This window comes from Phocoena sinus, chromosome 20, assembly GCF_008692025.1.
Source record: "Phocoena sinus isolate mPhoSin1 chromosome 20, mPhoSin1.pri, whole genome shotgun sequence".
Lineage (NCBI taxonomy): Eukaryota > Metazoa > Chordata > Mammalia > Artiodactyla > Phocoenidae > Phocoena > Phocoena sinus.
Window position 1 is genome coordinate 11,851,351 of NC_045782.1, and position 22,043 is coordinate 11,873,393.

At 48.8% G+C, this 22,043-nt stretch overlaps 1 protein-coding gene across 1 annotated transcript; it reads left to right on the plus strand.

The window, feature by feature from the left end:
- Positions 1-60: 60 nt before the first annotated feature.
- SHPK (sedoheptulokinase) lies at positions 61-21,430 on the plus strand. The gene is made up of 7 exons (XM_032617555.1): positions 61-303; positions 3,710-3,851; positions 9,691-9,874; positions 10,416-10,568; positions 11,830-12,005; positions 15,957-16,157; positions 18,605-21,430. Exons 1-7 carry the CDS (start codon positions 136-138, stop codon positions 19,015-19,017), a joined length of 1,437 nt encoding a protein of 478 aa, XP_032473446.1. The 5' UTR covers positions 61-135; the 3' UTR covers positions 19,018-21,430.
- The last annotated feature ends 613 nt before the right edge of the window (positions 21,431-22,043 follow it).

The window sequence follows — 22,043 nt, forward strand, 5'->3', positions numbered from 1 at the left end:
CAACCAATGGGAAGACGAGAATTCGTCGTGTTGAGCGTGGCTGGAAAGATTGGCAGGCGAGGCCCCGCCTCGGCGCCTCTGTCCCGGGTGAAGTGTGCTGGAAGGTGCGCCCCGGCCCCAGACTCAATCGCTGTCATGGCTGCACGGTCTGTCACTCTCGGCATCGACCTGGGCACCACGTCTGTGAAGGCGGCCCTGGTGGAGGCCGCGCGCGGCGACCCTTCTGGGTTCGTGGTACTGGCGAGCTGTGCCCGGCCTGCGCGGGCCGAGACTGCGGCCCAGAGCGCGGCGGCGGGGCCCCAGGTGAGGCAGCGCCCTGGAGCCTCGCCGCCTCCAGGAGCCTCCAGACACCCTCTTCCTCCTTAGAGAAGTCTCCCTGACTGCTCCAGCCTGCCTGATCTCTGCCTGCCCGCTGCAACTCCCTCGATCCGATAGATCTCCTCCCAGGAGCTTTCCCACCTGCTGGCACCGATCGCCCCACTCTCGGGCCTTCTTTGGGAGCCTTGACCTTGGTGCTATATCCCCGTGCTCTCTGCCCTCCACTTTCTGTATCCTGACCTGCAGGAAATTGCTCTCCTGCATATGGAGCGATCTCAGGCTGCCTTCTCATTCTCGCGGCTCTCTGCTCCTCACATCTGCAGGTGTCCTCAAATTCAGGATTCAGCTTGTTCCCTAGGGCGGTGTCTGGGTTTTCCTTGAGAAATCAGACGCAAAATCCAGCGTAACCTGCTGCTCTCTCATCCTGCAGGAGTGGATTGTGGGTGGAGGAACTCAAACACTTGGACAGCAAAAGTCCCCTGGCCCCAAAGGCTGAGATACCTTGGAAGAAAGACGCCAGGACAGATAGACATTGAGAGATACCTCAATTAAAATGTTAGAAAAAGGTCAGATTGATAATTCTACACGAAAACTAGTGTTTTGTGAAAGCTACAATATAGAAATGGAGAATTTCACCACAGTGGGCTCAATTGCAAGTTGTGGGTTCAGAAAGGATGTCAATCCTCAGAGATGGATTCCATTAATTCCTTGAAAAAGGTAGCTCTATGTTCAGTTCATTGATAATACAGATTAATATCAAGGAACTTTCTGTGTATCCTCATGACATTTTTTTTTTCCCTGGATCTCAGCTTGTTCTTATAATTGAAATAGATGACCTCTATGGCCCCTTCCAGCCACAAACCTCGATTTTCTGAGCCAAACCCCACTCCCAATAGCTTTGTTTTTCACAAGCTCTTGCCACATACCTGGACTCAGTCCTTTAGGGTTCAGAGTCCATCCTGATCAGAAGCATTTCAGAGGATAAAGATTTCAGGAGCACTTCGCATTTTCATAGAGCCTTTCAAAATTAGCTTGGTTGGGGCATCAGGACATTTTAGAATGATTATCTCACTTCATGGACCATGAAGTGGAGGCAAAGTCAGCTCTGACCCTGTGGGGGTAAGCAGCAGAGCTGCGATTACAGGGGTGGGTTTTAGGCAGTGCCCTTTTCTCTTGAAATAGGGCCACTTCTTGAAAACTACTTTCCCCACTTCCCCCAGCGTCCAGCACAGTGTTCTGTGTTTACAGGCACGCCCAGTGCTCCACACCTGCCTAAGGGGGGGTTTAGGGGAGGCCGGTAATAGCCCCCCTTGCATCCTCCACATGTGTGTTGTGCTCTGGGACAAACAGCCTTGTTGTAATTTCACCTATAGCAGGATTTCTTCAGCTTGGCACTGTTGATGTTTGGAGGTTGGATGATTCTTTGTTGTGGGGTGCTGTCCTGTGCGTTGTAGGATGTTTAGCGACACCCCTGGCCTCTAACCCACTGTATGCCAGTAGAACCCTCCTCCCCAGCTGAGACACCCAAAAATGCCTCCATATTGCCAAATGCCCCCGAGGGGACAAAAATCATCCCTGGGGTAAACACTACTGATCCATAGAAACACCTGGTGGCTCTGTTCTTTCCTCATGTCCATATTTCTCACTCTTTAGAAGCATTGTGTACTCCATGGTCAACTTTGGCAGCTATGTGGAAGGTCAGACTTTTAGCTCTTTGCAACTTTAAAATATCAAGATTTTTGAGGGAAGCTCTGTGACCCTTTCTGTGTTATGAATTTTCCCTGTCTGGGCCTCAGTTTCCCCATCTGTAAAAAGGGGTGTGGGGGAGGAGGGTTGAATGAGTTCCTAAATTCTTTTTTCAAATCTGAATTTCTAGCATCTGATCTGAATGTAGACCACTTGATATTCTGAATCAAGGAATGGGGGCAGCGCCTTTCCTGTGACATTGTGGGTGTATCCACTGTCTGTCCAAGAATTGCTCCCCCATCACATTCACCACTAAAACTCCCCACATACTGAGTGCCTCCTTGCCTTCACTCCCCTCTGGCCTGTTTCACTCCTCTGCTGTCCTTACCTACACAGCTTACCCACCCTAGGCCCATTTTAAACAGCAGCTCCTCTGTCCTGCGTTCATGTACCATCTGGGTTCATGCCACGTGGGAACTCTTTAAACCAGCACTGTGCAGTGCAAATGTGAGCCACACGCGTAATTTTCAACTTTCTGGTGCCCGTATCAAAAAATAGTAAAAAGGAACTGTAAAATTAAGTTTCATTGCTTATTATTTTAACCCAATGGATCCAAACATATCATTTCCATATGTAATAATCAATATAGAATTATTAATGAGATATTGTGCTTTTTTTTTCATACTAAATCTGAAATCTGGTGTGTAGATTTCAATTGAGACTAGCTGTGTGTAGCTGATGACTGGCATGTTGGACAGGGCAGGTGTAAACAATGCCTCTTCCCTGCTTCCTTCTTCCTTTGCCCGCTGTCTTATTTCTTCCCTCCTGGGGGATCATGCATAGCCATGCATCTCCTCTCTGCCCCATCTTTTACTGCTCGCTCAGTTCTACTGTAGTCTCTCCTGCATAAAGAGTCTTGTTAGGATGTAGGGTTGCCTCCTCAACGAAATGCTCTGTGTTCCCTCTCCTCTCCTTCCCCAGCCCTACCCCTCCTCACCTTTCTTCTTTCTTCTCCTTCGATCATGTTTGTTTGGAGCCAAGAACTGCCACAGCCCAAGGCCAGCAGGCTGACAAATGAAGGCTTAACTCCAAGGAGGGGAGGCCTGCACTGCCCCCCGGAACAAATGCAAGCCCTCAGGGCATTCGGGAAATGTTTGCCAGATGGATGAACTGGAGCAAACACTAGGGCTGGTCCTCAGGTGCTTTAGTCCAGGAAGCCTTTCTTGCCTACACCTTTCCTGCTGGGTTCCTCCCTGCTGTGTTCCATCCTTCCTCTACCCCAATGCTCCATTGTGCCTTGCCAAAGACCTTTGCCTTATTTCTTCTTGCAGCATGGTCTTTCTTGTGTTTTCCTGTCCTGCTGGACAGTAAGCTCCTGTAGGGCAGGGCAGTGCTTTTCTCAGCTCAGACTCTTCCACGGCAGCGGGCAGAGCCCAGGCCATTGGCTGAACTTAACCCACAGAAGCGCCTCATCTGTGAAGGGAGAAGTGGGACCTCGCCCACCACGTTCCTACTCCAGGCCCCGCTGGAGGTGGTGGAGAACCCTCAGGCCCACACCCCCTCCTTGAGGCCCCTCGGCAGGTCCTGGAAGTGACCTCGGTGGAATTAGGTGGGCAGCCACCACCCAGGAAGTCCCTGGCGCCTCTGCCCTCCTTCCCCTGCCTGTGTGTGTACCTCTGTCCAACGTATCCTGTTCTGTTTCCAGGGGCAAGAGCAGGATGTGAGGAGAATCATCCAGGCCCTCCACGAGTGCCTTGCTGCCCTTCCCCGGCAGCAGCTCTGCAAGGTCTGTGGCATTGGAGTGTCAGGACAGATGCACGGAGTCATGTTCTGGAAAACAGGCCAAGGTATGCTGAGCTTGGGGGTGATCACGTGCTGTTAACAGTCACCCTGTGATCTCAGGTGGCCTCGGCCTGCAGCGGCTTGAAGCAGGGTTTTGGTTGCCCTGGCCAGAGACTGAAGTGCTGAATCCTAGCCACTAGACCACCAGGGACCAGCAGCCAGTGATAAGGCTCTAGCCCGTCGGCTTTGTAGAAATGAATTTCCACAAAGAGACAGAAAGTAGTGAAACAAGTAAAGTGTTTATTAGGAGGAAAAAGGGTGCGTGTGTATAGACACACAGGCAGGCTCAGAGGGGCAGAGGCTCGCGCCCTCGTGGTAGTTTGAATCACTTATATGGGGCATTTCTTCTGATTTCCCTTGGCCAATCATCTTGCTTTGACTGGCTCTGAGTCCTTATTTGGTTTATCTCAGGGTCCTCCCCTGTGTGTGCACACATCTCTTAGGCAAGATGGATTCTAGCAAAGAGGCCTACGGGTAGGTTGACATCACCTACTATGGAGTGGCACCCCTTCCCTTTTTGACCCCCGAGGAGCCTTTCTGTGCACGTGTACTTGAGAAGGGCTCCTTGATCTCGAGAATGAGGAATATGTGGTCTCTTTATCTTTTATCTGGACAGCCCTCAACTCTTCGCTCCGCTATTACCTTCATCTTGGAGTATCTGTCCGCAGGGGACAGACTCCAGCTGCTCAGCCTGGGGCCCTTTTATCTCCTGTCTCCCCTGGAACCAGAAAAGGGCTGCCAAGGGCTCTCTGTGAAGGGTCAGGTTGTACTGCTGCCTCTTGCATGTTGTGTACATCCTGTCCTGTTCAAAGGATGTAATGAAGTGAACTGTCCACTCACACATTATTCATGAACAGGGAGAGGGAGAAGAGTGAGTTCTCTCTGATTCTCTGTTGGATTCAGTGGAGTGGATCTTCCACAGCCTTCCCTTTCTTTGCGCCAGTGTCTTGGAGCATCAGTGCCAACAACCAAGAGATTAGTGTAGCTGTAGATTCCAAGACGCAGAGGACACTCTTCTGAATTTAGGCAAAGTTTTTGTTGTTTAACATAATCACAGATGTTTGTGATTTTTCAGTCCCAGGGCACATCCTTTTCATGGGCACAGTTGCTAAGCATCATTTAGTTGGTCGTCTTCTTTCAGGAGGTCTGCCACAATGCAGAGGTGGGTGGCCTGTTCTGTTTGGCCTCTAGGAGGAGTATTAAGCCAGGAAAACAGCAGTGAGCACTTCGCATGCCAGGTGCTGAGCTAAGTATGTTACCTGTGCGATCTCATTGAATTTTCCCAACACCCTTATGACATGGGTTACATTACTCTCCCTCTTGTGCAGATGAGACCCGGAGGTTCAGAGAGGATAAAATAATATGCTCAGGGTCACGTGGCAGCAAGTAGCAACTCCAGCTTTTCTCTTTTTTAATTAATTAATTAATTTTTTTTTTTTTCCGGTACGCGGGTCTCTCACTGCTGTGGCCTCTCCCGTTGCGGAGCACAGGCTCCGGCCGCCCAGGCTCAGCGGCCATGGCTCACAGGCCCAGCCGCTCTGCGGCATGTGGGATCCTCCTGGACCGGGGCATGAACCCGTGTCCCCTGCATCGGCAGGCGGACTCCCAACCACTGCGCCACCAGGGAAGCCCAATTAATTAATTTTTACTTTTGGCTGCGTTGGGTCTTTGTTACTGCGCGCGGGCTTTCTCTGGTTGCGGCGAGCGGGGACTTCTCTTGTTGCGGAGCACGGGCTCTAGGAGTGCGGGCTTCAGTAGTTGTAGCACGCAGGTTCAGTAGTTGTGGCTCACGGGCTTAGTTACTCCACGGCATGTGGGATCTTCCCGGACCAGGGCTCGAACCCGTGTCCCCTGCATTGGCAGGCGGATTCTTAACCACTGTGCCACCAAGGAAGTCCCGTGACTCCAGCTTTTGAACTCAAGTCTGTCTGACTTCAGACACTGAACTTTGAAAGTCTCCGGGGAGGACCAGAGTCACAGGAGGACACACTAGCTCAATGAAGGGAGGAATTTCCCAACGGAATATCCAAGGAAGGATTAGGTTCCCGTAGGAAGTTATTAGCTGCTGTTATGGCAAGTGTTAAAAAAAATTTTTTTTTTAAATTATAGAAAGTTCGACATAGACGTAAAAGTAGGGAGAACAGCATTATGAACTGACACATACCCATCATCCAGCTTCAAAACTATCAACTTTTTACTGCAGGTGTTTTAAGCATAGTATGGATGGCTACTTTGCAGGGTGGAGGTTGGACATTGGATTCACCCCTCCTCTGCCTAGAGGATCAGTGATTCTGATTCCCCTGGGCCAAGTGAGTGGTGACTTGCCTCTCGGTGGCTTGACAGGGGTCTGGTGGTGCATCCTTTGATCAGTCCCCAGGGGGGGCCTGGGTGACTGCAGAAGCCCACCCAGGCTCTCCCCCTCCTCCTCTCCCTTTGTCTGCCTGTCGTCAGGCCAGCTGGGACCGCGGGAGCTGCTCGGCTCCAATCCCCAGCAGGAACGAAAGGCCAGTTCTGGTGTTAGAGCTGACCTCTCAGGGGGAGTCTAGGTTGTAAAAGTTTTTAAACTCCTTAATTTTGCATTAACGAGAATAAACGTCCTTTTAATACTAAAACCCTTCCCAAAGAGGACAGCAGAGATCTAATGATTGTGCTCCGGTCACACGCCTTCCTTTCTGCCCATCTCCTGGCCTCTGTAACGACCACACAAACCATCGCTCACATCGGTGGAGAGAGCTGCTTAATATTTCATGGGGCCCACCTGCATGCCTTCTTGTTTTGGTTTCAGTTTCTGGGAAGGAGAGCCACTGTTTGACGATGATACCTGCTTAGCAGAGTGAGTGAAATCATATTTGAGATAAAGTCGTTCTGCTTTTAATAGCGGCTGTAATTCAGTTTGGTTTCGGAACCGACAATATATGAGGCTCTGTGCTGGGCCCCGCGGGAGACATAGAAACAGGATGCAGCCCTCGTCTTCCAGGGCTCGCTCAAGGCAGTCAACACAGACAGGCACCAGTAACCTGAGCGGAGAGCTAAGTGCTTCCACAAGGGTGCCAATTGGAGAAGAGAGGGAGTGACTAGTGTCTTCTGAGAGGCCTGTGGTTACACCAGTTTCCACATTCCATTTTCAGGCTCAGTAATAGCAGGAGAGAAGTGGGGATCATAAAATCAAGCTAAAAAGCCAGGAGCAGACAGGGAGAAATTATTCACTAGTATATAGTAGACAAAGGACGAATATGGGTGCATATAAAGAACAAATAACAAAGAAAGGACCAATGGCCCTGTGGAAAAATGGGCAGAGGAAACCAACAGGCAATTCCTAGAAGAGGAAATACAAATAGCTAATAAGCATATGAAAAGATGCTCGGTGTCATTAGGAATTAGGAAAATGCAGAGGAAAACAACAATGAGAAATCATTTTCCACCCACTGGATTGTAAGAAAGCAGTTTCAGAATGTCAAGAGTTGGCAAAGGGGGTGGAATATTGGTTTTTTAAAATATCACTCCTGGTAGTATGTATTAGCTTGGCCGTTTCAGAGGGCAGTTTGGCAGGGTGTTAAAAATAAGAGAGTTGGGCTTCCCTGGTGGCGCAGTGGTTGAGAGTCCGCCTGCCGATGCAGGGGACACGGGTTCGTGCCCAGGTCCGGGAAGATCCCACATGCTGCGGAGCGGCTGGGCCCGTGAGCCATGGCCGCTGAGCCTGCGCGTCCGGAGCCTGTGCTCCGTAACGGGAGAGGCCACAACAGTGAGAGGCCCGCGTACCGCAAAAAAAAAAAAAAAAAAGATAAGAGAATTATAGCAACTACAGGAAGAAAACTTCCAACTGAACTAATATGAAACCCATTTGCTAATTGCCGGGAGTGAGGATAAAGCTTTTAAATTATACACTGTAAAAATAAGAGTTACTATGACTCAGTGGCCCTACTACTTAAAATCTGTTCAGGAAAAGGACTTTAACATGTATATGCAAAAGAGGCATAATCACGGTCACTCATGACATCCTTGTTTATTGTAGTGAAAACTGTGACGTTTCCTCATGGGGGAGTGGTTAAATAAATGTTGGTACCTCACGTTGTAGGATGGTATGCAGTAGTTGAAAAGAATAAGGTGCGTTCACATGTACTAACGTGGAAGGAATTCCAGGACATGTTGCTGGATGGTAAAAACAACCACTAGAAAAATACATACAGTATAGTACTATTTGTTTTTAAAAGACAGACAAAACCAAAATATAATAAAACCCAGCCCAAATCAACCAAACCAAAGAGAATATGTTGTGTGAGTATAAAAACCCAACAACGGGACTTCCCTGGCGGTCCAGTGGTTAAGACTCCACGCTTCCAGTGCAGGAGGTGCAGATTCGATCCCTGGTCAGGGAACTAAGATCCCACGTGCTGCGCGGCCAAAAAAAAAAAAAAAAAACTCTACAAGTACTAACAGTGACAGGAAGGGGGCTGGGACTCTGATGGGGATGGTCAAGCAGGCCTTTTGCTTTATCTGTAATATTTGAACATTTTATATTGAGAATGCCTTCACTTATCATTTGTATAATTAAAAAATTTTTTAAATTATTATTATTGCCAAAAAAAAGAAGAAAGTGAGAGAAAGAACATCCATCAGGCCAGATTCTGGAACAGACTGGACTTGAATCCTGCCTCTACCACTTAGTAGCTATGTGATCTTTGACAAGATTTTTTAAAGCTTCTCTAAGTTTCATATGTCTTATGTGAAAATGGGGATAAATATCACACCTATGTTGTAAGGCTAATATGTAGATTAAAAAAATTAATATTTTTAAAGTGCTTTGAACAATACCTGGTACATGGTAGGAACTCCGTATTTATTTTATAACAGAAACAAAATAGTCCTAAAAGTAAAAAGAGGAGAAAGGGTCAAAAGAGTTTTGGAAGCAGATAAAAGGGTTGAAGAAAAAGCTTCAGATTTCCAGCTTTAGGGCTGGGATAAGAATTCCAGCTTTAGGCAGAAACATAGTTGTGAGGGTGGACCACCCCATCCCCAGCTTACTCCCTCCTCCTGGGTGAAACTTAGTAAGCTTCAGGTGCATATTATCTGTGACCGCTTCCCTGCTCTTCTTTTTTTTTTTTTTTAAATGATTTTTATTGGCGTATAGTTGATTTACAATGTGTTAGTTTCTGCTGTACAGCAAAGTGAATCAGTTATACATATACATATATCCAGTCTTTTTTAGCTGCTTTTCCCATATAGGTCATTACAGAGGGATTGAGTACAGTTCCCTGTGCTATACAGTAGGTCCTTTCTTTTCTTTCTTTCTTTCTTTTTTTTTTTTTAAGGCCGCACCTTGGGGCCTGTGGAATCTTAGTTCCCTGACCAGGGATTGAACTGGACCCTCAGCAGTGAAAGCACTGAGTCCTAACCACTGGACCGCCAGGTCCTTATTAGTTAGGTCCTTATTAGTTATCTATTTTATACATAGCATTGTATATATCTGAATCCCAATCTCCCAATTTATCTCTCCCCCACCCCATTCCACCCTGGTAACCATAAGTTTGTTTTCTACGTCTGTGACTCTATTTCTGTTTTGTAAATAAGTTAATTTGTACCTCTTTTTTTTTTTTTTTTAGATTCCACATATAAGTGATATCATATGATATCACTTGCCTTTCTCTGTCTGCCTTACTTCACTCAGTATGACAATCTCTAGGTCCATCCACTCTCTGCTTTTGGCCAGAACCCCTGAGTGTGAGTGAAGCATTGTCATGGGTGACAAAGTCTGTCCTATAACCTCACTAGCAGAGTAGTCTCAAGGACATGCTGGTGCCAGTCCGTTGCTCTTTTCTCCATTTTTGGTCATCTCCTTCGTTCCAGGTTGTGAATGGACTGAGGCAGGGGCTGCCCCTGTGTTCGAGCCCAGAGCCGTGAGCCACCTGGTAACGTGGCAGGATGGCCGGTGTGGCAGAGAGTTCCTGGCTTCTCTGCCCCGGCCAGAGTCTCATCTCAGTGTGGCCACGGGGTTTGGCTGCGCAACCATCTTCTGGCTTTTGAAAAATAGGTACGGACACCTGTTGTTTGAATTGGGTGGCGGATTTGCAGGGGAACGAGAGTGGCTAGGGAGCTGTACCGCTAGCTGGTCAGCATCACTCCACGTGCTGGATTGTCCCTCAGTGAGTGTGGCCCAGCACAGGGTATAGTCACAAGTCTTAGACTTGGTCTACCACTGCTTCATTTTGCAGAGGGCTCTTATTGGTTATCTGATTCTCACCTAGAGGGGGAAAGAAGAGACCCGAGAGGGCAAGGGACTTGCCAAGGATCACATGATGGGTTCACGGTGGGATCAGGGCTGCTGAGAACGGCTGATGTCCTGCTTTCCCAGGCATGGTGTGTCCTCCTATGTGTACCCTCCCCTAAGGCTGACTCTGGCCAGCTTGGCTTGGAGGGGTTGGGAGGTTCAGCTGCTAGGGATCCACAGCCTGTGGGGTTCTGACTGCTACCCAGCTATGCCATGTCTAGTCCACACTGCCCACAGTTAGGTGCAGCACATGCTTTCAAGTCAATATTAAACCACGTTGAATTGTTTGGGGTATGAAAAACAGCCCAGAGTTCCTGAAGTCCTACGATGCAGCTGGCACTATCCATGACTATGTGGTTGCCATGCTGTGTGGCTTGACAAGACCCCTGATGTCCGACCAGAACGCCGCTAGCTGGGGATATTTCAACACCAGGAGCCAAAGCTGGAACTTGGAGACGTGAGTATAACCATGCAGGCTGGCTCGAGGCTGAAGGGCAGCACCTCTAAAGTGGGAGCGTTAGTGGGGCTTTCCCATCTGGGAATAATGGAGGATTCCACGAGGCCAAAATCAGGCTCCAACACCCTCCAGCCTGTTCCAGTCCCCGGGCATGGGTGGGCCTTACTGTAAGTGAAGTTCTTGGGGAGGGGCGCCACCCACCACGCCGTGCTGCCTGCTCCTCCACTGTTGTCCAGACCTAGGGTGGGCTCCCCAGTTCTGTCTGTGTCCTGAGCCAGCCCGTAGATTCCAAAGAACAGCATTCATTCTTTAACATATTATTTTATTTTTTTAACTTTTTATTTTATATTGGAGTATAGTTGATTAACCATGTTGTGTTAGTTTCAGGTGTACAGCAACGTGATTCAGTTATACATATACATGTATCTATTCTTTTTCAAATTCTTTTCCCGTTTAGTTTGTTACATAATATTGAGCAGAGTTCCCTGTGCTATACAGTAGGTCCTTGTGGGTTATCCATTTTAAATATAGCAGTGGGTACATGTCAATCCCAAATTCCCTAACTATCTCTCTCCCCCACCCTAATGTATTTTAAAATAGGGTTAAGAAATGGAAGTACTAGGCTTAAGGGATGCCTTTTAAGTTCCCTTTAAGCAATCATTTGCCTTTTCAGGTCCAGCAGTCCAGTGCCCTATAAGTTCACTGCCTTCAGGGTCCAAATTCTGAGCTCTGTAATAAAACAAAAAGCACCTGGTAGTTCAGGTAAAGGACTTTCCAGCATGTTTTATAAAACTGGCAGCCCCGTGTTCACTAACCACGAGTGATGGATGCATTTGGTATTCAGGAGACTGATGGGTTTGACTTTGGTTTGGCCTGTGCTAACCAGCTGTGACTTTGCTCTAAAACTCCAGCTTCCTCCCTTTGCACAGTGTTTGCTCTCCCTTCAAATGCAGGAGGCTGGATGCCGATGAAATCTGCTTCTTATCCAGTCCCTTCTGACCACCTCTGCTCAAACTGGTTGTGTTCTTCTCCAAGAGGCCCATCCCAAGCTCTTGAAAGCCAGGGTTCACTCTTTAAATAACTCAAGGCTTTTCCTCATGGTTTAAAAAAAGCCAAAGAGGCCCTCTGTGAACACACTGGATTCTGCCCTCCCTTCTTGAATGTGTATCCTATTGCGCTTTCCGTTGCTGAGTTTCCTGGAAACAACAGAAAACAGAAAACCAAGCACCAGGTAGATATGCTGTCCACTTTTGGTTTGCAGACTGAGGGACGCAGGCTTTCCCGTCCACCTACTGCCGGACGTCACCGACCCTGGCAACGTGGCAGGCAGAACTTCCCAGGCCTGGTTTGAGATCCCAAAGGGGACACAGGTGGGAGTGGCCTTGGGGGATTTGCAGGCCTCTGTCTATTCCTGTATGGCCCAAAGGACAGACGCAGGTAAGTCTGTCTTTGGTTCTCTCCTCAGACTTCTACTGGGGCCTCCTAAGCCCCAGCTCTGTGCCAGGGTCCGAGGGGCACACATAGCCAGCAGTCGCAGCGTCCTCTTGACCATTATGTTACAAACATGAAAAACACCCTCATCCCTACAGGTGAAGCCCCTGCCCCGGGAGCTTACAATTCAGCAGGGCAATTTCTGTCCTGACCACACAGTCTGTGCCTTTCTTCTCTAGAGACAGGTGAGGGAAATGACTCTCTCTAGTTGGCTGGTTTCTATGTGTCTCCATGACCAAGAAAATAGATTATTATTCAATAGGTTAGGGGTTTTGTTATTGTGTGTTTGTCAACGAAAGTTCCTCGGATCTGAGTAGAAGCGCAGACGTCCCTGTGTTCCATGTAAGAGAGTCACAGTGAAGGGGAGACAGCAATCCAGGGCAGGGGCTGGCAAAGTTTTCCTGTAAAGGGCCAGATTGTAAATATTTTAAGCTTTGTGGGCCATTTTGTTTCTATCGTAACTACTTAACAGCTGTTGGAGCAGGAAAGCAGCCATAGCCAATGCATAAGTGAGTGGGTATAGCTGTGTTCCAATAAAACTTTATTTATAGAGGCTGAAATGTGAATTTCATAAAATTTTCATGTGTCATGAAATATTCTTCTCCTCTTCATTTCTTTTCAACCTTTTAAAAAGGTAAGAACACGCTACTGGGATTGTAAAATGGTGCAGTCCCTTTGGAAAACTGTCTAGCAGTTCTTCAAAAGTTAAACATGGAATTACCATGGGACCCTGCCATTCCACTCCTATGTGTATACTCAAAAGAATTGAAAACACATGTCCGCACAAAAAACGTGTACACAAATGTTCCTAGCAGCCTTATTCATAATAGCCAAAATGTAGAAACAACCTAAATGCCCATCGACTGATAAATGGATTTTTAAAATGTGGTGTATCCACAGAGCTAAAATGCCATAACATGTGAATGAAAGTGAAAGGCCACATACTATATTATTCCATTCCTGTGAAATGTCCAGAATATTGGCAAATCCATAGAGATAGAAAGCAGATTCATGGTTGTCTAGGGCTGGGACATGGGGTTGATTGCTAACCAGTATGGGATTTCTTTCTGGAGTGGTGAAAATGTCCCAAAATTAGATCTCAGTGATGTTTGTACAACTCTGTGAATATACTAAAAAGCACAGAACTGTACACTTTAAAAGGGTGCATTTTATGGTGAATTTTCTGAATTACATCTCAATAAAGCTATCATTTTAAAAAAAATGGAAGAGACTTTCTTAGCTCCTGGGCCATACAAAAACAGATGGCAGGCTGGACAAGGCCTGGGGGCTGTCGTTGGCCCCTCCTGGGGCTGGGGTAGACTTTGGGTCTGCCTCCCCGAGCAGGGTGATTGCAGGCTGTGTGTCTCATTTGATCCTCAGGGCAGCCTGGCTGAGTGGGCCCACTTTGAGAGCCTCGCCTTGTTATCAACGGGAACAGAGAAGTCATTCATCTTACTCGGATTTTCTTTGTCATCACATCTTTTTTTTCCTCCATCAGTTAGAACTATTACAATTTAACCTTGAGTTTAAAAACTCTGACCAGCGTATCCTCTGAAGCAGTAGTTTATTCCTATTTCAGTACATTCTTAAAAACTAAAATTTCAAGTGACTTTTTGTTTTGTTTTTGGTAGTAATTCCTCTTAATTCAAGATTAGGTGAGAGGGAAAGGTGAGATTCTGCCACTTAAAAAAAGTTTTTTTTTTGAGGTATAGTTGATTTACAATGTTGTGTTAGTTTCAGGTGTATAACAAAGTGAATCTGTTATACATATATCCAGATTCTGCCACTTTTGTTTGCACAAATATGTGATAAAATCTTTTAAGGTCAAAAACCCCGTCTTTTTCTCCTGAATTTTCTCCCTGAGCCCTTGTCATCATCCAAAATGAGGATGATGATGCCTTTCTCATGGGGCAGTTGTTGTGATGCACTGGGATGGTGCCTATAAAGAGCCTGGCCCGGGGCTTCCCTGGTGGCGCAGTGGTTGAGAGTCTGCCTGCCGATGTAGGGGACGCGGGTTCGTGTTCCGGTCCGGGAAGATCCCACATGCCGCGGAGCGGCTGGGCCTGTGAGCTATGGCCGCTGGGCCTGCGTGTCCGGAGCCTGTGCTCCGCAACGGGAGAGGCCACAACAGTAAGAGGCCCGCGTACCACAAAAAAAAAAAAAAAAAAAAAAAGAGCCTGGCCCTTTCCTCCTACCTGGTAGTCTTCAAATCTTAGGCTGTTCCCTCCACAGAGAGCTGTCATGTGCCTGGATATAACTGTCCTTTCTAGATGGTGAGTGAGGGGCTGGTCAAATGGGAAGAAGCTAAGATTTAGGCTCCATCTTCACTGAGCTGGTTGTGGTCTCTGGTTCTAGACTGGGGCTGCTGGCCTGTGCCCAGCTGTGCGGTGTCCATGGGCAAGGCTGGTCGGCCCCCTTCACTGACACTTCCCCCCGAGGGGATAGGTGGAGGGCACGATGCTTCTGGTTTATCGTCATGGTGAAAGTCTTGATGTGGCAGGAAGTCAAGTTTATTGACTTTCTGAGATTTGTTTTCACTCTCCTTGCCTCTGCCTCCCAGGAGGTAGGATAGTTGGATGCTGACCTCAGTTAGTTTAGCCCCAAAAGACTGAGAGGAACAGGCCTTCTGGCCAGGTCTCGTGAGAAATGGAGGAGAGACTCCTGGGACAGTCTGTAGGCTCTGGCCTCCATCTAGAGGAGAAAATCATCCCCTCTGTTCTAGGTCTGGGAGCGTCCCCCCTGCTGGTGGAGGGAGGTTGAGAAGCACACCTTGGCAATGGGGAGGAGGTGGTACCCACCAAAAATGAATGAAACCTCCCAAAGAATAAAACACTTGGGCTGAGGTCTGGACTCTCTATGAATAGTAGCTTATTGCTGTGTAACAAATCGCTCCAATACTTAGTAGCCTAAAACAGCAAACACTTATTATCTCACACAGTTTCTGAGAGTCAGGCGTCTAGGTGTGGCTGGATTGCAATCATACTGTCAGGCAGCTGGGGCTGCAGTCATCTGAAGGCTTGACTGGGCTGGAGGATCCACTTCTCAGCTCACTCATGTGGCTCTTGGCAGGAGGCCTCAGCTCCTTGTAGGTGTTGGAGGACAGAGGGAATGAAAAGTACCCACCGAACTGAGAATGCATCTTGAGACTGAAAAATGAGGCAGGCGGCTCCATATAATCAATGGGTCCGTTTATTTTAGGGTAACTTACAGAGTGGGATCAGGCAGAAAATGATCTGGAAGCATTGGCAGCTGCACCACCAAGGGGCCTGTGGGACAGTTTTATAGTTAACCTAGGATGTGAGGGTGGGTGCCTGGAAACAGGACATACACTCCTAAGTTAAGATGATTGAATGGGTAACTAGTCTCATGGGCTCTGGGAATACATCAGCAAAAGTCAGCATAGTTTGGGAACTAACAGAGCATAGAGGCCACCTGGCCCTAACCGTTGTTAAACAATATCTACTAACTACAAAGCCCTTGACGACAGAGAAGTGATTCACCACCTAGTACAGTCCTGGGTGGGGTCAGCGGAAGGACAGGAGGGACCGTACGGGCTCAAGATGGGGTCAGTTATGCCAGCAACCATCCAGTGGGCCTCTCCATAGGGCTGCTCACGACGTGGTACGTGCCTCCCCTGGAGCAAGTGATCAAGAGGGAAGCTGCAGTGCCCTTTTATGACCTGGTCTCCAGAGTCACACACTGTCACTTCTGCTTTACTCTCTTCATTAGAAGCCAGTCACTGAGTCCAGCCCACACTCAGGGGTGGAGGACTAGGCCCTTCCTCCTGAAAGGAGGAGTATCCAGGAATCTGTGGCACGCTCTCCGACCCTGTTGTGACTTGTGGCCTCTGAGTTAGCCCAACAGGCCTAACCTCTGCTTTCTTTGGACCACATCCAGTTCTCAACATCAGCACCTCGGTGCAGCTGGTAGCCTCCATGCCTTCAGGGTTCCAGCCAGTGCAGACTCCAGACCCTGCAGCTCCAGTCGCCTACTTCCCGTACTTTGACAGGACCTACCTGGCGGTGGCAGCATCACTCAATGGGGGCAACGTGCTGGCCATGTTCGTCCACATGCTGGTCCAGTGGATGGCGGATCTAGGTAAGGGTGGCCCACACAGGTGTGTTCTCTGCTTGTCCTTTCTATGTGGCAGTCCTGGTGCTGAATGTGCTGTAAGTTTCTAGATTCTTGTCTCAGACCCAGCCAGATTCTAGCACATTCCCTCTGTCCTTAGGGATCTGAGCTTGTAGCCTTCTTTCATCTTCTGAGCTGCCATCACCTACTCTTTTTTATTTTTATTTTTTTTGCGGTACGCGGGCCTCTCCCTGCTGTGGCGTCTCCCGTTGCGGAGCACAGGCTCCGGACGCGCAAGCTCAGCGGCCATGGCTCACGGGCCCAGCCACTCTGCGGCATGTGGGATCTTCCCGGACCGGGGCACGAACCCGTGTCCCCTGCATCGGCAGGCGGACTCTCAACCACTGCGCCACCAGGGAAGCCCATACTCTCTTTTTTGAGGCGCATCTTCTCTTCTAACCTTAACTGTGGAGTATCCTAATAGTCTCCTGGCTCTCCCTGGCCCCGCTATTATTTTCTCTGTCAGTAACCTTGCATTTGAGGTTTGCCTTCTGATGGCTACAGACAGCGGAGAATAAAATGATCAAACATGAATGAGTGAAAAGACTGGTAGCACTTATTCCTGGCAAGTAGCACCTCTCCTCCTTCCTTGGAAGGGTCCCTGGAAACTCTGACGTCTTCCTGCTCTCTTCAGGGTGGAATTGATCAGGCCTTCCTCTGCTCTGCATTTACAGAGAAAGATGTAACCTCTTTCTTCCAGGACAGGTTCCCTTTCTAAGTACTTAGGGTAGAAATGAAATTTCTGGCCAGCTGTCTAGAAATAGGGAAATCATGCTTATCAGATGCATGGGTCACTTGTAGGAGCTCGAAATCAGGTCATTCCAGGAAACATCCAACAGAATAACTAGGTGGGGCACAGGCCACAGGGAGCACCTGGGAAGTTCATACTGGTCATGCAGACAGGTGTTGCTGACCCACGTCAGTCCTTCCAGGCTGGCTGGGGGTGTCAGGATTGCGGGTAAGTTCTGCCCCCCTTGGCTGGGAATCCCTCAGGAATGCTCCATTTAAAGAACAGAACTTTGGGGCTTCCCTGGTGGCGCAGTGGTTGGGAGTCCGCCTGCTGATGCAGAGGACGTGGGTTCGTGCCCCAGTCTGGGAAGATCCTGCATGCCGCGGAGCGGCTGGGCCCGTGAGCCATGGCGGCTGGGCCTGCGCGTCCGGAGCCTGTGCTCCGCAGCGGGAGAGGCCACAGTAGTGAGAGGCCCGCGTACCGCAAAGAAAAAAAAAAAAACAGAACTTTGATCTTGTTTTGCCTTGAATCAAGAAAGGTTTTAAAGATGCAGAACCAGTCATCAGAACCTTCAGGCAAGCCCTTTACTCAGATATTGCTTTAAATGGGTTGAGTCTGTCGACTGTTTACTGAGTTGGCTGGTGTTTCTATTTATACAGAAGTGACTGTTTTGCTCAGCCCTGAAAGAGTAGGTAATACTTAAATTTTCTCTAAGATTTTCAAAAAGAAAAGTCTTTTACATTTTCGTGGTTCTTATTTTGATGAAACAGAGGGTGCTTTGAAGGCTAGTAGTTTATATAACTTAACCTCCTATGAAATGTCTACATTGTTTCATTTGATTGAAAAAAATATTTTTTTTTCTTTCTCATTCCTGAGGGTGTATAGTTGAGTTTGTATAAGTTAAATGTGCTGACGTTGAGACTCCTTGGGGACTTTTGGCCATACATTGGAAATACTCGTGGAGTTTTAAAAACAATATTGATGTCCTAGTTTCACCCCCAGAAAAGCTGATTATCTGGCTTGGGGGAGAGGAGTGGGGCCTGAGCACGGCATTTTATAAAAGTTCCTCAGGTGATCCTGATGCTCTCAAGTGTTGGTAAGCACTGATCTAGAACCTTCTACTCAAAAAGCGTGGTCCTCAGGCCAGCTGCACTGGCTTCCTCTGGGAGCTGATGACAAGTGCAGAATCTCAGGCCCCACCCCAGGCACACTGAATCAGAAGCTGTGTTTTAATAAGATCCCTGAGTGATTCACATGCATATTCAACTCTGAGCTCTGGTCTAGACTGGTTGTTCGTAACCTCTGCCGAGGGGCAGGCTAGACTGTGATCAGCACTGTGGTCCTGGGATTCCTGTGACACTAATAACAGGTGTGATGATACTTACTGATCAGTGTATGCATTGGGTCCACTTAGGACCAAGAGTCCCACAGCTGCGGCATGGTAAGGACTCACAGCAGCGCTTACGAGATCTCTCCTTGAAGATTGGGCTGGGGTCTGTAATGAGAAAGGCGGCTGGGGTCTGGAGCAGAGCACAGCTAGCCAGAATATTTGAGCCCTGAGCTGGGAAGCAGCCAGCCACAGTGAGGAGAGGCAGCAAGTCAACCTATCCTTGCCCCCTGGTAACTCTATAGCCTGCAGCGAGGGGATGCATGAACTCACACAGGCCTTCTCTGTTCCTGGCAGGCCTGGAGGTTGAAGAATCCACTGTGTACTCACGCATGATCCAGGCTGCTGCACAGCAGAAAGACACCTGCCTAACCATCACTCCAACAGTGCTGGGCGAGAGGCACCTGCCAGACCAGCTGGCCTCAGTGACCAGAATCTCCTCCTCTGACCTCTCCTTGGGGCACGTGACCCGGGCCCTGTGCAGAGGCATCGTTCAGAACCTGCACTCAATGCTTCCTTTTCAGCAGCTCCAAGAGTGGGGCGTGGAGCGGGTGATCGGCAGTGGGAGTGCGCTGTCCAGGAACGAGGTGCTGAAGCAGGAGGTGCAGAGGGCTTTCCCCTTCCCAGTGTCCTATGGGCAGGACGTAGATGCAGCTGTAGGGGCCGCTCTGGTTATGCTCCAGAGAAACCTTAACCAGCAGGAGTATTAGCACACTCATTGGCCAAAGGACTGTTGCGAAGTTTATCTAATTAACGTTCCTCTCCTTATCTTGGGATCATGCTTTTCCTGGACAGCTCTGTGGGCGGTTTTAAGCAATGCTTATTCTCAGGCCATCGTTTTGACCAAGAACCAATCTTCAGGGCACACTCTAATAATGCAGCCAGGAGTCATCAACCAGATCCCAAATCAGTGCCTTCTGAAAGAGACTCACCTGAGAGCTGGTTGCAAATGTAAATGTGGGAGAGACGGAGAGAAAGGGAAAGATGGGTCACATGTACTGTTGGAAGAGTCTTCCCTACTGGATTGTGCCACGTGACCCTGAGGCCCCTTTCCCAATCTTGTTCTTCTCTGGCCACAGCCAGCTAGCTGGGGCAGAAGGTGACCCAAGGACAGTGATGTAGGCTGGCTGAGATGAAGATGCAGGGATCTGTGCTGGCCTTCTTGCCATGTACCTCCCCTCCAAGGAGAGCCTGCTTGGTGCTGCCATGGTTCCTCACAACACAGCTGGCTTGAAGACACAGAACAGAGAAGAAAACGTGGATGGCATGACCAGCCAAGGGGACAGATGCTGCATAACGCCACCGTTCAGGCATGTTGTTCCCAAGAGTCTGACCAGACACCAGCAAGACTCTTTTCCAAGAGTGTGTCTGTGCAGCAGTGTGTTTTTGCCCCTGTGCATCCCTGGGAAGCCTTCCAAGGGAAGGGATGCAGCTGCACATGCTCCTGTTAGAGAGAAAGCAGAGAGAATCCCTTGTCCCAAATGCCCCAGCTCTTCTTTCTCTTGGTGTGGGCCTTGCTGGCCCGCCATGTGTGCCTGGCTCGCGGAAACATCCCACTTGAGTCGGCATCTCTGCAGGGATCCCAGAGCATCTTAAACCTTCCCGTGGTTGGTAGGATGACCATGGAATGGCTTCCAGGAGAGGGCCACCATCGCTGTGTCTACTTCCACACTCCCAAGGGTGATCCCAGGTCCCTGACTCTGAGGCACCTGGGCGACTGTGACTTTGGGAAGCAGTCATGACTCTTTGTGAATGCCACGTTATGTGATTGTCTGAAACTCTTAATCTGCCTGGCTGTGCTGATTGAATTTCAGATACTAAAGTTCATTCTTCCAGAGCCTTGTCCCTTTAGTGAAACACACCTCTCTGCATTGGGAAGACTATAAATCTGGCACTGCCACAGGGTTTGGGAGGTTGGACATAACTCTGGGGATCATTTGTAGAAACCCTGCCTGCCCCATGGTTCTGCCGGGACAAGCAGTTGCAGATCACTCAGGAACGTCATGTAATTGTTCTCTTGGCCAGAATGAGTTGACACCATTATTTTGAGAGAGAAGTCACCTCGGGATGGGCCAAAGGATAGCAGAGAGCCCTGTCCATCAGGAGGAAATGGCCCTCCGATGTCAGGGAGGCAGCCTGTCTTGCATTCCCAGGATGCTGTGGTTGGAATCTAAATATAAATTAGGAGCTGGATCGGTATCCTGCAAAGCACCATAACTCTCTGTCCCCTTTCCGCATGTCCAGTCTACCTCTGAGGGCTAAGCCTTGCACAGTCCAAGCTTGCCAGCTGGTGGTCCTGTTGTCATTTCTATTGCACTTGGCCTGGAGCCTCTGCAGGGGTTTGAGTACAGCTGCCAGGGCCTCATTTCTCCAGCCTGAAGTCATAAACCACTCGTTGCTTCTGCTCTCATTCTCAGGAGGTACCATTCTGATCCTCAGATGAGGAGCTGGGTTATTAGGGCTGTTTGCCAACACCCTGATCTTAAGCACATGGTAGGCTGGCACTTCCCCACCTGATTTGCTTTGGCCAGTAAAACGTCAACAGAAGTTTGTCGCCTCCAGGCAGAAGCCCTTTGGAGCCAATGTGGGATTTGCCACACTCTGTTCCCTTTGCTGTAAGGGACCTGGGGTATCCCAGAGAGGAGGCTCTGCTGCTCTGGGTCCCACATGAGGGCAATGTGGTGTAGAGCCCTCACCAAACAGCCAGTGACTCATAGTGTGACTGAGAAATAAACCTTTGATGTTTGATGCTACTGAGATTTGGGAGCTGTTTGTTACCACAGGATAACTTAGTTCATCCTGACTGCTACAGCCATGGTAGACACTATGCCTGAGAAGTCCCAGCATAGACCCAGGTGAATCATATTTATGAAGCATCTACTAGGAGATGGGTGTTCTATCAGGCACGGTGACGTATTGTTGAATTCCCCTCACTAGGGAATGAAATAAACGCTATAACAGATTTACCCACACGCCCAGAAGGAGGAGCAATTCATTCTTCATGCAAGCGATATCGAAAAAAGAAACCTTGGAAAGTTTCAGTCCATTGCTACTAACAAAAGTTAGCAGGTCTTTTTGTTTGTTTGTTTGTTTGTTGCGGTACGCGGGCCTCTCACTGTTGTAGCCTCTCCCGTTGCGGAGCACAGCCTCCGGACGCGCAGGCTCAGCGGCCGTGGCTCACGGGTCCAGCCGCGCCGCGGCATGTGGGATCTTCCCGGACCGGGGCACGAGCCTGTGTCCCCTGCATCAGCAGGCGGACTCCCAACCACTGCGCCACCAGGGAAGCCCAAGTTAGCGTTTTTTGAGTACCTACAATGGACTAGAAGCTAATCTGGACTCCACTTGTTTGAACTCATTTGATCTTCACAGGAATCCTAGAAGGTGGATGTATTATCCCCATTTCACAGATGAAGAAACCGAAACACAAAAACGTTAAGTAACTTATGTAAGATCACGACTCTAGGATTCCAAACCCAGAGCCCGCTTTCTTTGTTATTCTAGGCAACGAGGTCAGGTTAGGCAAATGTGTTTATGTTAAAGTGATTGGCCTGACCAGGGTGTGTGAATTGTCTGGTGTCACTTGGTCATAGGGCAGGTGCAAGGGTGTCGTGGGAGTGGTGGCTGGAAATGTTGGGCAGACGGAGAAGGGTGGTGGATGCCAGAGAGTTTGGACTTTCTCCTGTGGGCAGTGGAGGGGAGGGAGGGGATTGGGGATTCTTGGGCTTTGGGAGAATAG

What these genes read in the sequence shown, in the direction of transcription:
- SHPK (XM_032617555.1), top strand. Translation starts at nt 136, where the DNA reads ATGGCTGCACGGTCTGTCACTCTCGGCATCGACCTGGGCACCACGTCT. An exon ending in GGCCCAAAGGACAGACGCAG is followed by an intron (nt 12,006 to 15,956) that starts GTAAGTCTGTCT and finishes GACCACATCCAG; the next exon opens with TTCTCAACATCAGCACCTCG. An exon ending in CCAGTGGATGGCGGATCTAG is followed by an intron (nt 16,158 to 18,604) that starts GTAAGGGTGGCC and finishes TGTTCCTGGCAG; the next exon opens with GCCTGGAGGTTGAAGAATCC.